Source organism: Varroa jacobsoni, unplaced genomic scaffold, assembly GCF_002532875.2.
Source record: "Varroa jacobsoni isolate VJ856 unplaced genomic scaffold, vjacob_1.0 scaffold_1050, whole genome shotgun sequence".
Classification (NCBI taxonomy): Eukaryota; Metazoa; Arthropoda; class Arachnida; order Mesostigmata; family Varroidae; genus Varroa; species Varroa jacobsoni.
In genome coordinates this window covers 138,347-152,340 of record NW_019213952.1, presented here as the reverse complement: position 1 = coordinate 152,340, position 13,994 = coordinate 138,347, and the positions used below count along the sequence as shown (strand labels likewise).

The 13,994-nt window shown below is 38.1% G+C and overlaps 1 protein-coding gene across 1 annotated transcript in view; it reads right to left on the bottom strand.

Moving 5' to 3' along the window:
- Positions 1 to 605: 605 nt before the first annotated feature.
- LOC111266087 (carboxypeptidase M) overlaps positions 606 to 13,994 on the bottom strand; it is a 33,820-nt gene continuing 20,431 nt past the window's right edge. The window contains exons 2-8 of the mRNA XM_022843247.2: positions 8,733 to 8,913; positions 7,792 to 7,934; positions 4,245 to 4,337; positions 3,327 to 3,422; positions 3,073 to 3,156; positions 2,829 to 2,900; positions 606 to 2,166 (exon numbers count right to left, since the gene is read on the bottom strand). Coding sequence (XP_022698982.1) covers positions 2,114 to 2,166; positions 2,829 to 2,900; positions 3,073 to 3,156; positions 3,327 to 3,422; positions 4,245 to 4,337; positions 7,792 to 7,934; positions 8,733 to 8,913 — 722 coding nt within the window. The 3' untranslated portion in view covers positions 606 to 2,113. The remainder of the gene's footprint in view (positions 2,167 to 2,828; positions 2,901 to 3,072; positions 3,157 to 3,326; positions 3,423 to 4,244; positions 4,338 to 7,791; positions 7,935 to 8,732; positions 8,914 to 13,994) is intronic.

The window sequence follows — 13,994 nt, the reverse complement described above, 5'->3', positions numbered from 1 at the left end:
TGTTTTTTTTTTTTTTTCACTAAATTATAGTTACCATTAAACAATCGGAGGCAACTATGATTTTGGCAGATGCTATCTTAGAATACAGATAAATCACTACGATTTGAAATAGCCCATCGGGAAGATATTCATGGAAACAAAGGTTTATGACTTGAATATGCAGCGTTCGAAAGCAGCACTCTTAACGGAGTTGAATACTAAAACAATGACTCAAAGAATTGAAGACACGACGGAAAACTTCTAGGACAGCGAATTAATAATCCACATCTCAGCCTGTTGTATATCTGAAAGCATTATCTGGCGAATGTTCTTAAAAACTTTAAGGACAAAGTCTACTAAATATTTAAGCGTAACGATGATCTGCCAAGTGAACAAAACCCCAAGTAAAGGGTATGTCCGAAAGAAACAAGTAAGATAATGCAAATCGGATATTTGTTTAGAATGACCCACTTCCCCAGTCCGGTTTCAACAGAAGAGAACAACCGTGACCTTCGTGAGAAACACTGTGTTCGAATGCGCCGCTTCAACTGGGAACATATTGCCAAGTGCGTTAAGCTAACAGGAATTATTTCGAATAATCAATATTAATAACAACAACATGTATGTTAATTTGCATCTACATTTATATCTTATTACTTGCACTTATCGGAACGTAAACAATGGGAGAATTAAGTACGCAGAAAACTACGCAGGCTATTTTATCCATGAAATAGTTTCGATTCGGATAGAAATGCAGTAGTAATAAAACATGATTAACAATGTGTCTATGGGTATATGTATATGAGTATTATAATTCATGATACATGAAGTCGTTAACAGGAAATCGTGTCTCTACCAAAAGGTTAAGATTTGGCCAAAAATAAAGACAAGCACAAAGTTGTAGAAACAGATAGTTACCATTGTTCACTATTTATATGATAGACATTTTTACCTCCTACATACGAATAGTAATTAATACTTGGAACTAATATTCTGTGCCTAATAAATGTGAAGTTGTCACATTTATATATATATATATATATATATATATATACATACCTTACGTACGAACTGTATATATTAATTGGTTTTCATTCACGCAAAATTCGGCCGCTGCCGTTAGGCAGGATTAGAAAAATGAGCTCGACCAAATATAATATTTACTATTGAACAAGCTATTTCCATAAACGACAAAGGCCACAAACAGACCCACGTACGCACACCCTCTAGTAATTGATAGCATCATCTACATAAAGCAAGTATAATATAACAGTTTATCATAAACCAATCTCTGTTTTGGTGTAAGTTAAACGAAACTAACTGCAAATAGTGTTTGTTCGTTGACTGTGGACATAAACGAAGCGGTGGCTAGTAAATATCTGGACAATAGCTATCTATCTATTGGCCTGCAACTACGACGTCATGGATACACTTTGCCATGAAAACTCATTTCAAATAGCTGAATTCGACCTGTGGCGGTCATCTTCTGCCTTCAATCAAGTATATATCAAAGACGATATACGGATTATAACAGTGTACGTCTAACAAACCATACACTGTTAGGTCTGTTTCATCCTCTTCTCATTGCTTCGCTCCTTGTCTAGCAATTAGTTTAATCTCACACGCTCAAAGGGTGGATACAGACAGTCCACCGCAGGACATCTGTCTTGAACACGTCCTATTATTAAACGTTGAATAGATGGTTACGATAGCCACAAATCTTTAATATAATTTAAAAAAAACTTATCTTTAACGTATCGTTAAGTTATGAACCTATCTGCAGTGTAAAAATACGAAATGCACTTACCGGTTTAAGTTAGAGTCGATTTTCGTAACCAAAACCCTTTTCTTGAAATATATCGAACCATGCGTACTTTATCAGTTCTAAATGCAACAACGCAAAACAGATAATTTCATCAAACTAACGATATTTAGGTACGCCAAAACTCGTCTAGAATTCGATCTGTCATTTTTATGGCAATTTTTTCATTCGCAATGCTCTATTTTCAGGTGTCAATGGCCAACAGGTTACCGCTTCGTTTTATTCTAATGTATGCACACAGGCAGTATCGCTACACAACACCACTAAGATTTAACAGAAGATGTTCTTTTAAGACGCGGTTAGGCTAGACCGCTAACTCCTTCGATTGGGACTCAGGAACGAAAGCAACCGGCCCGCCCAGGACACTGTAACGCGAAAAACATATGTTAGTGTATTCATTATTGCTGCTCCTTTCTTTTTTTTTTTTACACAAATAGATTGGATATGTAGCTACTATGAGTCCACGGTGTCGGAGGGTCACATGGAAATTACGCAGCTACGCGGCCGAGAGCAGGCACCTCACACCTCTATGATAGTACTGAGCTCCCGAAGGCTCCGGAACGGGAATACTCCGGGTCGAGGGTGGGAGGAAAAAGCCGAAAACCTATCTTAAACATAGTGCGACTAATGATGACCCGTCCAATGCTAGAGCGCTTTAACGCTAATGTACTTGTTAAGAAAAGGCATTGTTAGTAATTATGTTGCCTCGGGAAAACTAACAAGCGTATCCGGGGACGTCCGGGAATCGAATCTTATTATTTTCCCGAAGTGAATGTTTGGTCGTCCAAATTACGTCCGATACTACTGTTAAGCGTTGCTTCAGACTGGCATACCATTACTGAATAACATGGTTTTGAAACGGGATCATTGATAATCGTATTTTATTCATTTGGTCGAATCGTATTATAGATATTATAAAAAAGGGCAAATATTAGTGAGCATATTGGCTTCTAACATTGGAAACTAATTATTTTATGTTGGAATCTTATAATGATAATTATTCCGGAAAAAGTTAATATTCATTTACTTGATGATTTCGGAGCGGAAGCAGCCGGTAACGGTTCGTAGTATGAGCCAAAGTGCTGGCCCGTTGCGCTTCCTGAATTTCGAAAGTAAGGCATACAAACTGTTAGTGAATCCAGCGTACACGTCTATCAATGGATCGTGTACAAGCATATGCTCTATCGGACCACTGAAATACGGGAAAAAAAAAAATTGTCCTTCAATATATACTGCAAATCACAGCTTTGAAATATTCACTTATTTCGTACCTGCCAGCTTATCTCCGTCGCCAATCAGATAATTGCTGGGATGATGTAACGCCTTCAAGGTAATGTTCAGGACCGCGCTGTGACCTATCATGGCGCAGAAACAGTGTGCAAAGAGTCGTCGCGTTGATCGCAAATAATATATAATCCAACATAATTCTAAATGTTCTTGATAAAAGTACAGTGTTAAAACAATATTCGATGCCGAAATGTCGCTTCGGTATTTTGGAGGTACATCGTGTAACATTCTTGCTTACCTTGGACGATAGTAAATGGCGTTTCTGTTGTCTGGTATCCTTCAGCAGACACCAACAGCGTGTACGAACCAGGAAGCAGGATTCGCCAAAATTCGCCTTATAATAATTAGGAGGAACAAAAAAAATTAGCAGTAATATGTCATCTATAGAAAATTAGATTAGCTAGCTAAGAGATAAGAATAGCTGCCATAATGAAATACTAGGCTGTGGAGAATATCACCACCAAATGATCGTACGTAAACTTCAAATCATTGTTTGAAAATCAAAAGATGCAACCCTTTTATGCATTAGACAACAGAAGTTCTAGCGATTTCACACAGGACTCATTGCTATTGTTGACTTCTCTCTGAAACGATACTGAAAACAGAAGTTTATGGAAGCTAAACAGAGAAGTAACTCTAGAATCTATACTTTAACAGCTGATTTCTCCATACAAAGGGATACTACCCATTCTCTCGTCATTACTATCCTCACTGTTCTCTTGTGGGGCTCTACTTTGCATCATTCCGGGCCTATAACTCTGTCACAACAGCCACGAAGGTATGAAGTAGGAATAATCCGAATTAAGGCTCACTGCTAAACCGTTTTTGTGTGCGAAGATCTGCGTGATTCGTAAATCATTGTCTTGCTATACTCTATCTTCATATGTCCAGTAGCTGATGCTTTTACAATGGAGAGTGGTTAAACTACTAGACAAACTGCACTCCTGTACATTTTGTATTAAAGGACAACAGAAAAAACCTTCACATTAAATGATATACTGTAATAGAATTTTTTTATATAAGGGGAAGGGACACATGAGCTATGAGCCTGTCGCTAGCGCCAGATACTCGCTTGTTCTAAATGAGCCCTGTACTAAGGAGAACTTCACGGGCTTCTCAAAATCCCTGAGAAGAAAATTTAAAGATATGAACCGACCTCTGGGCGACGTGTGGAAAGCGACCTGTTGACGTTCCTTAATTATCATACGAGCGCCCCCGATCGGACCGCCTTGATCATCCGAAATTATGCCTGTAACATAGAGTATTTTCATAAGTCAGTGTTATCGTTGCTTGCTATTCGCAGATCTGTGTCTCGTCGTGCATGACGCACCCATTCTAATCGCAAGATCTAGATGGGCCAATACCTTGTAAATATTCGCTAAATGGACGCGATCCTGTAAATATCGGTACTGTATATGACTCATAGAACGTTTAACAGCCTCTTCGACAACGAAGCGACTTAACACACAGACGCGCTTGCATCCTTAACCTTGTCCGGTATTCGATACGCTACCTATACGTACTTTTCTTTACGTAACTGTTAATCGTTCATGCCGTTTTTCCTTACAGTTATAAACAAATCGTGGCTTCTCATGTCATTGGTAATAGAATTCAACTTTGATTCAACATTTACTTAAAACGGCCGTTCTATACCCATATTAATTAGAACGACAGAAAAAAAAAAAAAACACTTATCTGTGTAGGCCTCTCCGAATGATAAACGGCTAATGATTTTACGCTTTTCATTGTGAGCTTTCAACGTATTCGGCCGCACATACGCGTATCCTTTATATTCCTGTTATAATTATTGACTATATCACTATATGGATCTATTGATGGCGTACGAAAACAGACCTATGGTGACCTTTGAGACTATTGTACAGTTAACGTTTATAGCGTCAGAGCATGAAGCGTATCGATAAACACGGACATTATTTACGTGACACGTAAGTGTTCGGCGTTAATCACCGTAACAAGTAATTCAGCGGGTATGATGCAATGCAGGTAGCGGACAAGTCCCAAAAAACCCAAGCCGGGCTCTAAAAGGTGCTAAGTCCTATCAGCCTGACAACCCTGAACTCGATCAACCCCTCACCACTACATGCTTTAAAGACGCACCTGTAAAGCCTTGCCATCTCAGTTAATCGCACGGTATCCTTACCTAGTATTTTCTGCCTATTTGTATAGTGATCTTAAGATAATCCATTACAATAAGCAATTTATGAATACGGAAAAAGCTTTATTTTCAATCGAATTTTTAAATTCAATAGAGCTAGAGAAAAAGTTCTGTCCAAGTTGTATAGCAGCAGCGTAATAGAACAAAAAAGAATTCGTTCAACACCATACAATAATAACATAATAACAACTTTCTATATTTAATTACCGCTTTTCTTCTGTGCTCTCACTCCACACACTATAATACCACACATATCGGATTGTCAAAAAAAAAATACTGATCGGCTGGTTTTCAAGCCAAATTGAGATAAATGTGTTTTATATTTTACAAGTGTTAGTAGTCGCAACGTACGCTAGATAAAACCATCATCCCATAACTATCGATCTTCTGCAACCTCTAGCGAAGAAAATTGTGACAAAAAAACGTTCACGTGTCTCTATTAGAGCTAAACTAACAGTACTAAAAGAGTTCTATAAGGACCGAATCAAATAATAGCCTGATGGTGTCTATATGGCAAATGCATTAAGGTTTCCTGTTTAGGCGGTCTCGGTTTCTGTCGGATAGCTAAAGATGCGAGTGGCCTGGAATTGTTACCTATTGTGGTAACTAGTTCCGGTCAGTTTATTGCAACGGCTTATTGTCAACCCGTTAGCGGTGTGTGGATATATCATTTTGCCCGGCGGCAGCAACTACTTACAATTCGATTCCTTTATCATACCATATTTTTTTTGTCGCAAACTTTAATCGTATATCATCTATCTTTCATCGGCCGGTGCTCAATTGCTGCAGAAGAGTCTCACAGATATTTCAATCCATATGGCATCTAAACACTGAGTTTTTTTTTCTGTAGCCAGCTTTCTCCTAATAGCTTAAAGCTGTTTAGTTCCTTGGATATATCACGGCTATTTACAGATCCCGTAGTAATTAGAAGCGACAGTTTTCACATTGAAAATCCTTAGGCTGTTTTACCTTGACCACGAACAATCAAAATTTTTTTACGGATCTAGGCAGCATCTATAATAATACCTTTGTCTTGAAAAAGAAAAAAACTAAATGCAGCGAACTTCCGCAGAAAGTTCACTCGTCTTCAAGCTGTTCTATTTAAGTCTGTTTATATTGTTAAGTTATATTTATTTAAGTGTGAAAAAAGGCATTCTAAAGTTATCTAGACAATTTTAGCGCATCTATTATAGGAAAATTTCCGATATCAAATGACACCAACGTTAAGTCGTATTATCTAGCTAAAAACCGTCAATTCACTTTTAACTGTTCAATGTAAGGATATAAATCTTAATATACATATGTAACGATATATACTTAATATATATATGTGTTGCCATAAAAAAACAAATATTTTTATAGTTATTAGACCGTCCTGAGAACATTGTTTTGCTTCAGATCTACTGGCCTATAATGAGGACAATCAGAATAATACCAATCATTATTCTATCGTAATTTTATTGCATTAAGGCCATTGACATTGTTCTTTCGCATTTACTCCCGAACGGAACATTCCCTCAGAGCACGCAAATGCTAAGCGTGCATATATCTATATGCACGCTTCTATGCATATAGATATATGCAAGATAGTGTCAAAGGCAGTAAGAATACAGGCCAATGGAGGCATCTTCACAACAATCCAGAGCTTCCGTTAGCTAATGTTGCAGCAACTGCCCGTAGCAGCAGCAGCAGCAGCTACGAAACTCCCGAGCGTTTATGGCTTTTGTGGTTTGTTTGGCTTCCTGAGCGCAATTCCAGAATAGCTTAAGACGCTATCTATATTTCTAATATTGCTAGGTTTGTCCACTTCTGATCATGAAAAATTAGCTAACAGGAAACAGACATTTTCTGTTTCAGTGTTTCTATCAGTTTCAATAGGGGAACGAACATATGATACGCACTTAGCTATTTATGAAAAGCTTCAGATTTGTCTAAAGTGATGTTTCAAATCCTGGCAAAAACTCTCCGTACATAATTAATTAGAAATTACCTTTAATTTAGCATTGTAGGTGCCGGATAATGCACAGTCAGTTAAAAGGGCTAAGGTTGCCCTTGGTTGGCTGTGCTCTAACCTCTATCTAACCCATCTGTCCGGTAACTTATAACTGATGCAATACGGACAAAAGGATGTTCTTACAAGGTTATGTATACCGCATATAGGCAAAATAGTTGAAAAACCAACTTTTATTCTAAAAAAAAAAAATTGTATTTACAATTGCAAATACAATTTTCTCTAAAAAAAAAAAAAAAAAAAAAAAAACTCGTAGGAAGAGTACTGCCCAGTACCCAGGAAACATTCGTAACTGGGAGGTGCACATGAGGCTGGCCTAGCGTGAGCCTATAGTTAAACTCGACACAATAGAACAGCTTTCTGCAAGTGAACTGAGTTGCATCAACACGTTCGCTAGATAGAAAAATACTTTGACAGCTATGGTTAATAAGCTAGGCCATCTATTGTCTCGCCCATGGATATACGCGATGATTCCTCTTCCCGACACAGAGGTTCCTTCAGTTTTTCGATACATACCCTTAACACCACGATGAGTTTCTTCCATAAGCCGGATTAAGGGTCGAATATTCTCCGCCCAGAACTGCCGAAGGGTGCGCTGAGGCGGATGTTTGCAACAAGAAATCTCCAGAGTTAGCTCCAGAGATCCGCCTTGGACGTAGCTGTACAACGACGACGACGACGACGACCCCGCAACGCGAGTGAAGGCCATATGGAAATACGCCACCGAAAGCAAAGCCATTTTAGACATCAGAGTAACTAGTAGCCACCTACTGATCATATACTGCATAAAAAAAGTATTATTAAATACTCTAGCAAATACTTAGGAAACTTAAATAGGTTTGGTGTTATTCCAGGGTATCAACTTACAATAACTTGTTAAATCGAATGTTGTCGAGGAGGAGGAGGATTATCTTTACAATGGTTGTCTCAAAGTAAATTTGTTAAACAAAAGAAGTGGTGGGACATGGCGTCCATTATCAAAATAATTCCTTAATGCTTGTCAAAAAGGATTCGGCCGGCCCCTTATCGGAAAGCGCCTGCGACTCCTCCTTTTTCATGCAATACTTCTCTGCAGCTTTGCGGTCTTATTAAGTACTGTCACTTGTTATTAATACAATAGAGTAACAAGTAGGTAATATAAGTATGTATAGACATCACCTTAGCTTCTACTTAAACACAATTTTTACAACCTACCATTTTTTATTATTATAAAAAGTTTCGAAGTACTAGAAGCTTATGGGCAGATTACAGGAGCTCTACTTCATGAAAATCATCTCCGCGACTTCCTGCACCTAAATTAAACCTAAATTAAATTTATTAAGGATAATTGAACAAACCTCGATAATTGAACTTCTGTACATTAACATTCGTGCAAATACAAAATTAGGCACACTTAACTTGTGAAAGTTGGCAACAATTAGGCATTATTTTTACGTACTGCATAATATACCGCTAACCTGTAATCGGCCATTGATCCAGCGAATGGATACCAGTTAGCTCCATTGACAATTCCTTCCTTAAAGGTACGTCCATCCCGTTCACAACCGATACCCTGATGCATGACGGGGTGGTTCCGAGCATAGGTACGAGCCAGATGTTCAAAGACGTCGTTGTCAGGCGCCGGATTAGAGGTGTATTCTGTGGATGAATGCATATAACTAAATTATTTCATTCATCATTATAAAAGGCGCGCAGGACAATTCTATAAGATATTCCGTATCAAGTTAAACAAAGCGTTTGGTTTTTGTGCCGACACACGATAGGCCGCATATTTTTAAGGGCTGAAATGGATATTTATAGTGAATGATTGTACGGTCTTTTCATTTAATATGGTCTTTCTCAACTCTGCTTTGGTGTCTAATAAAGGTCTAATAAAACCTTTCCTACGTGTGTACGTATCTAATAAGACATCTTCTACTGCTAACTGCGTTATTAAGCCCTTGACCCTAAACACCCGGTGTCTAAAACTTAATGCGCAATTAACGAATCAACATTTCATAAAGGCTGAAGATCTTGTGTTTCTGTTCATATGCTTCTATATTTATTGCATTACCTTAAAGTTGCAGCACTCAAAATGACTAAAAAAAAAACAAAAAAAAAAAAGAGTCTATCCCCTATGAAGGATCCTGGATTCCATTTTAAGCACAATAGCAGTTTATTTTCCGCCAACTAACTATATTATAACAATCACACTTACGTCATATATAATATCTAAATAAGTCGAAATAACATAGTTTCTGCACAGGCAGGTAATAGAGATATTTACCGTCCTATTAGAGATACTTATTTAGGGTCCGGAGACCGACCAGAAGAGTTCGACAACCGATTCCAGAAACTAGAAACTGCTTTTTGTTAACATCATAAAAAAGCGAAGGCGTCTCTTATATAGCCCAATTTTTCTTCGAAAATAAATATTTTTAAAAGATAAATAATAAAAAGATAAATCCATTTATCGGCATTGTTATTGGATGACCACAGGCACGCAGATGCGTAACCTTCTAGTGACCTTTTTGCCACCAGAGGGCACTAATTTTAGAACTTGTATGAATCTTCTTAATGTGTTTCTGCCAGAAAATCAAATTCAATTAAATTGCTATAACATTATTTACTGTAACGCTTCTATTTATATTCAATATACCATTAATGCTTATTGGTATACATTTTACGAAAGCGTAATTGAGACAAATGATCAGAATGGGACACCTAAGGTACATCGGATGATTGGCTCATGCACGTGACACTTGTGACCGCTTGTTAAACGGTTTCAACATGTATTAGACACCACACGCCTCTTGTGATAAGCCTCCTTTTCTTCTTCTCGTTCTGAAACTCATCCGTTACCCCATCATCGCTAAATGAGCCTACAGCCGCTTCGATATTCGACAACCGATATCGAGGAAAGCCTCCGGGATTGACGCACATAACAAAGCACAGATGCAAAAACGATAACGTTGAGCGCGTCGGAGAGCACTCCCTTTATTTGTCAGATCTAAACGATCGATAGCGTTGTGACGTTGTCAGTCGGAGCATCGGAGCGTTTGTCTATTGCAGAGACGTAGTATAGATTCAGGAAAGTAGATAGGGCACCTTTGAATCCAGCCATGTTTCTGAATATCATAGATGGAAATCAACAGACGTTCCCTCTAATGTGAAATAAAATTATCAATCGGTGCCAATTTGGCCGGGCGGCATGGGCCTGTACGCTTTGTGATTTTGTCTTTTTGTCCATGATCATTTTTCTTCGATTCGAGCGAGACATTTGTTTCATCGATTTTATATCGAGCGTTTAGAGAAAATTCAATCTAGAAGCGAACTTTACGTTTCTATTTAAATCCTGATTCGACATTACTCGAAAATTGATGTTCGCATTTAAAAGGGCTTCCCTATTTTGTGTAACTTCTGTAGGCGTATGTGGGTCGTATGATAGAAATCGAACCAGCGTTTCCTGGTTTGTCCAGTACAAAACTTAGCGGCTCACGCGCCATCGTCCTTAACAAAGGAATCACTTGCTTGCCACTCGCTTCCTTAGGGAAGTGACGGCTGTACTATAAATATGCTCGAAGATGTGACCTTACATGGGACGTGTTAGTCGCGAAGGTTCGCTCCGCGTCTTTTATTGAAGTAAAAGATGTTTGCTAGAAAATACCTACTATTTAACTCTGCTCGTTCAGCCCAATCGTTCCATTGCGTGGACAATTATTGAATTATAAGTGTTTTTCTAATATAGTCGATTGTATGTTGAAAGCTATGGTCTGGAAATACGTTCCCTTTCATTGACGGTGAAAACGTACATCATTGTTCCAATTAATTAACTATTATTATTTTTTTTTTACCTAAATCTTCTAAAGTCGTACAAATTAACATTGTATTAATAATGCTGAGAAGTTTCCATCAATATAGTAGGCAAATAACGGTCTGTGATGCATACTAAATTCTAGAAGCTTTTTGAAGGACGTGTAGAAGGTCTCGTTCGATTCATTCTCCTTCTGAGATATTCTGTTACTTTAACTCCATGTGACGTTTAGAATCAAACGGATCGTCTTCGCACCTCGATATGTTTACTTCATATTTTGAGAAGGAATCTTTCGTACGGTATTGAGACAGCCTTTAAGGTTTCCAACGCATTGTGGTCCCATCGTATTAAAACCCATAGGATACACCTCCTGATGCGTTCATCCTTCTCCACAAACACGTGACAAAACTTTCGTACATCTGATACGCGAAGCTATTTACAAAATTTCCGGATTAACTATGTGAACGCATCTCATTATTGACGAAAATAATTTTTGCATTTTAGGCATCTTATTAGAAGTAACATAGACTTCGTAATTCTGGTCAGTCGAAGTAGCTTGCAGCCTCATAGCGAATAATACCGAGTTTACTATATGTAAACAAACTCAAGGCCACTTACAAAAGCATAATTTAAACATCTCTTTGTTGTCCTAAAACGTTCCTGCACGATACTGTTACTGTTCAAGATGAAATGATACGACCTGAGCAGGCTGCATTAAGACGAATTTAAATACAGCACGTGCTGTATCTATATATGAAAACGTGACTACCCCCATCATAGCCACCTCTCTATATAGCACTACCATAGCCGTTATATAGCCGAAACTCTTCTAATCTCTATTTAGTTTATTTATCTATCTTTGATTTACCCCGCACTTTCGTCAGCGTTTACTTAAAGAACTACTACGATTAGTTGAAATCTTATATCTGATCTACATCTTTGTTGGCTTTTGCTAACAAAGATGTAGGCTAGGTTTTTTTTTTTTGCAAATTTCATTGTTACGTCTGGTTATTGTCGTTTCATTTACTCCATTTCGTTCAAGCATAGGCATATAGTTAGACTATATTGAACACTTACCGCTTATACAAAAGATTGTAGCTATTAGCTGTTTATCTTACACTGAGAAAGAATCAAGATTTGCGACCGACTATAGTTAAAACAATGTTCACTTACTTTAATATTCCGCTTGGTTTGTGATTTAACAAAACACTGATCCTTATTGAACGGTTCATAGGCATGGTGTATCCCGAAATACGTAAGCGTGGTAACAGCACCGAATCAAGTATATTTGCCAATATACCAACCTACTACACGGCTGAGGTCTAGACTTAGCTATAAACAGGGCCAAATATTTATTACCGAATTCTGGTGGGTGAAACAATTTCAGTCTATAATCAGGACTATCTGACAGACTCCGTGACGGACCGACTGATAAAAGCAGGCGCATGGTCTGGCAGCTGAGGCAGTGCTACCTCGGACTAACGAAATAGTTTCTAGGAGCTGACAGTGTGTCAGTCGATTGACCATTTTACCATTCTGGGAAGTCCGTTACTTCACGCTGCTTATTTTTAGCTTTCCAGCTTACACATAAGCTTTGGCATATCTAGCCATCTGTCAGGTTCGGACGAAAAATTAATGACTACTACTCTTTTAAATGAAACTTTCCTCTCTCAAAGTCAATTCGACCTATAAAACTTGTTTGAAAGATGAAGTAAACGTGGTAGTTCATTTGGACGGAAGCACAAGAAAGTTCGAAGCAGATCAAAACTTTAAAATAAATCTAGCTAGGCATTGTACAATAGGGAAAGTATAAAGAATAAAGGAAGCGCACAACAAACAAATACGTTACGCAGGTGTGTGTATCCTAATAACGTGACATTTTGCTCGGAAAAATAGCGATCTGACCGTTGCGGCCGATCTGCATCAATACATTGCAGTGAATGACGCTCTGGTAGATAAACATCGTGCAGCAGTAGAACGAGACGTGTTAAGTAGAATGTTACATTTATTGTTGATGAGGAACTTGTCAAGTTGCTTTAAGCTGTAAAGTTTCCTTTTGCCGAGAGCCAGTGCGGTCGGAGCCGCAATCGCGGAAATCTTTTTGGCACGTCGCAAAAATAGACAAGCTAATTAGCGTTTTTTGTTTGGCTAAAAAACTACCAACCAATTTCAAACTGACAACAAAACAATACTAGAGCATTCATTTTAATGTATCAAAATTCGTATCACTCATATATATTGCTATGAACTATAAAAATCAAGATTGCGGGCATAGTATTGTATGGAAGAAACAAGCCATTTCCTTTTTAAAGGAGAACGTTGCGCGGGTATATGCCATGCTTACCATAAGGCATCCACTGAAATGGCAGACTTCAGTTGCGGTACTTCAATAAGTAGACGATCATCATCATCATCATCATCATTGCTTTTGTTCAAAAGCGATAATGATGATGATGACACACGTTGAAATTAAATGGACGACGTTATATAATTTGACGGATCGTGTCTACTAACAATGGCTCATCCCTAACAAATCGAGAGAGTAAACACGTTCCGCAAGAATTTTCGCAGCGCGCCTGCTACCAGCGAGCGTTCGCTGCGGAAATCTCTAGTAGATTAGCACTTTGCCTAAAAATCGTCACAAGAAATGAGATTGTCGATCTTTTATTTGCAGACGTAAGATAATAATATCAGTCTAAATTAAAGCATACGACCAGATACAACGCGTACATTTATACCGTAGCTGCCTGATCAGTTGACGTCACACAAACATTTATAAACTAAAAATTATGTAAAACCGCGGACGTAGATATGACCGCATAAGTTGAATCCCAGCACGGTGACACGGTCGGAGATTTCCGAAGCGAAAGTCTTTGGAGTTGATCAAACGTCGCCACTATTTTGCCATGACATGATTTGTCTAAAA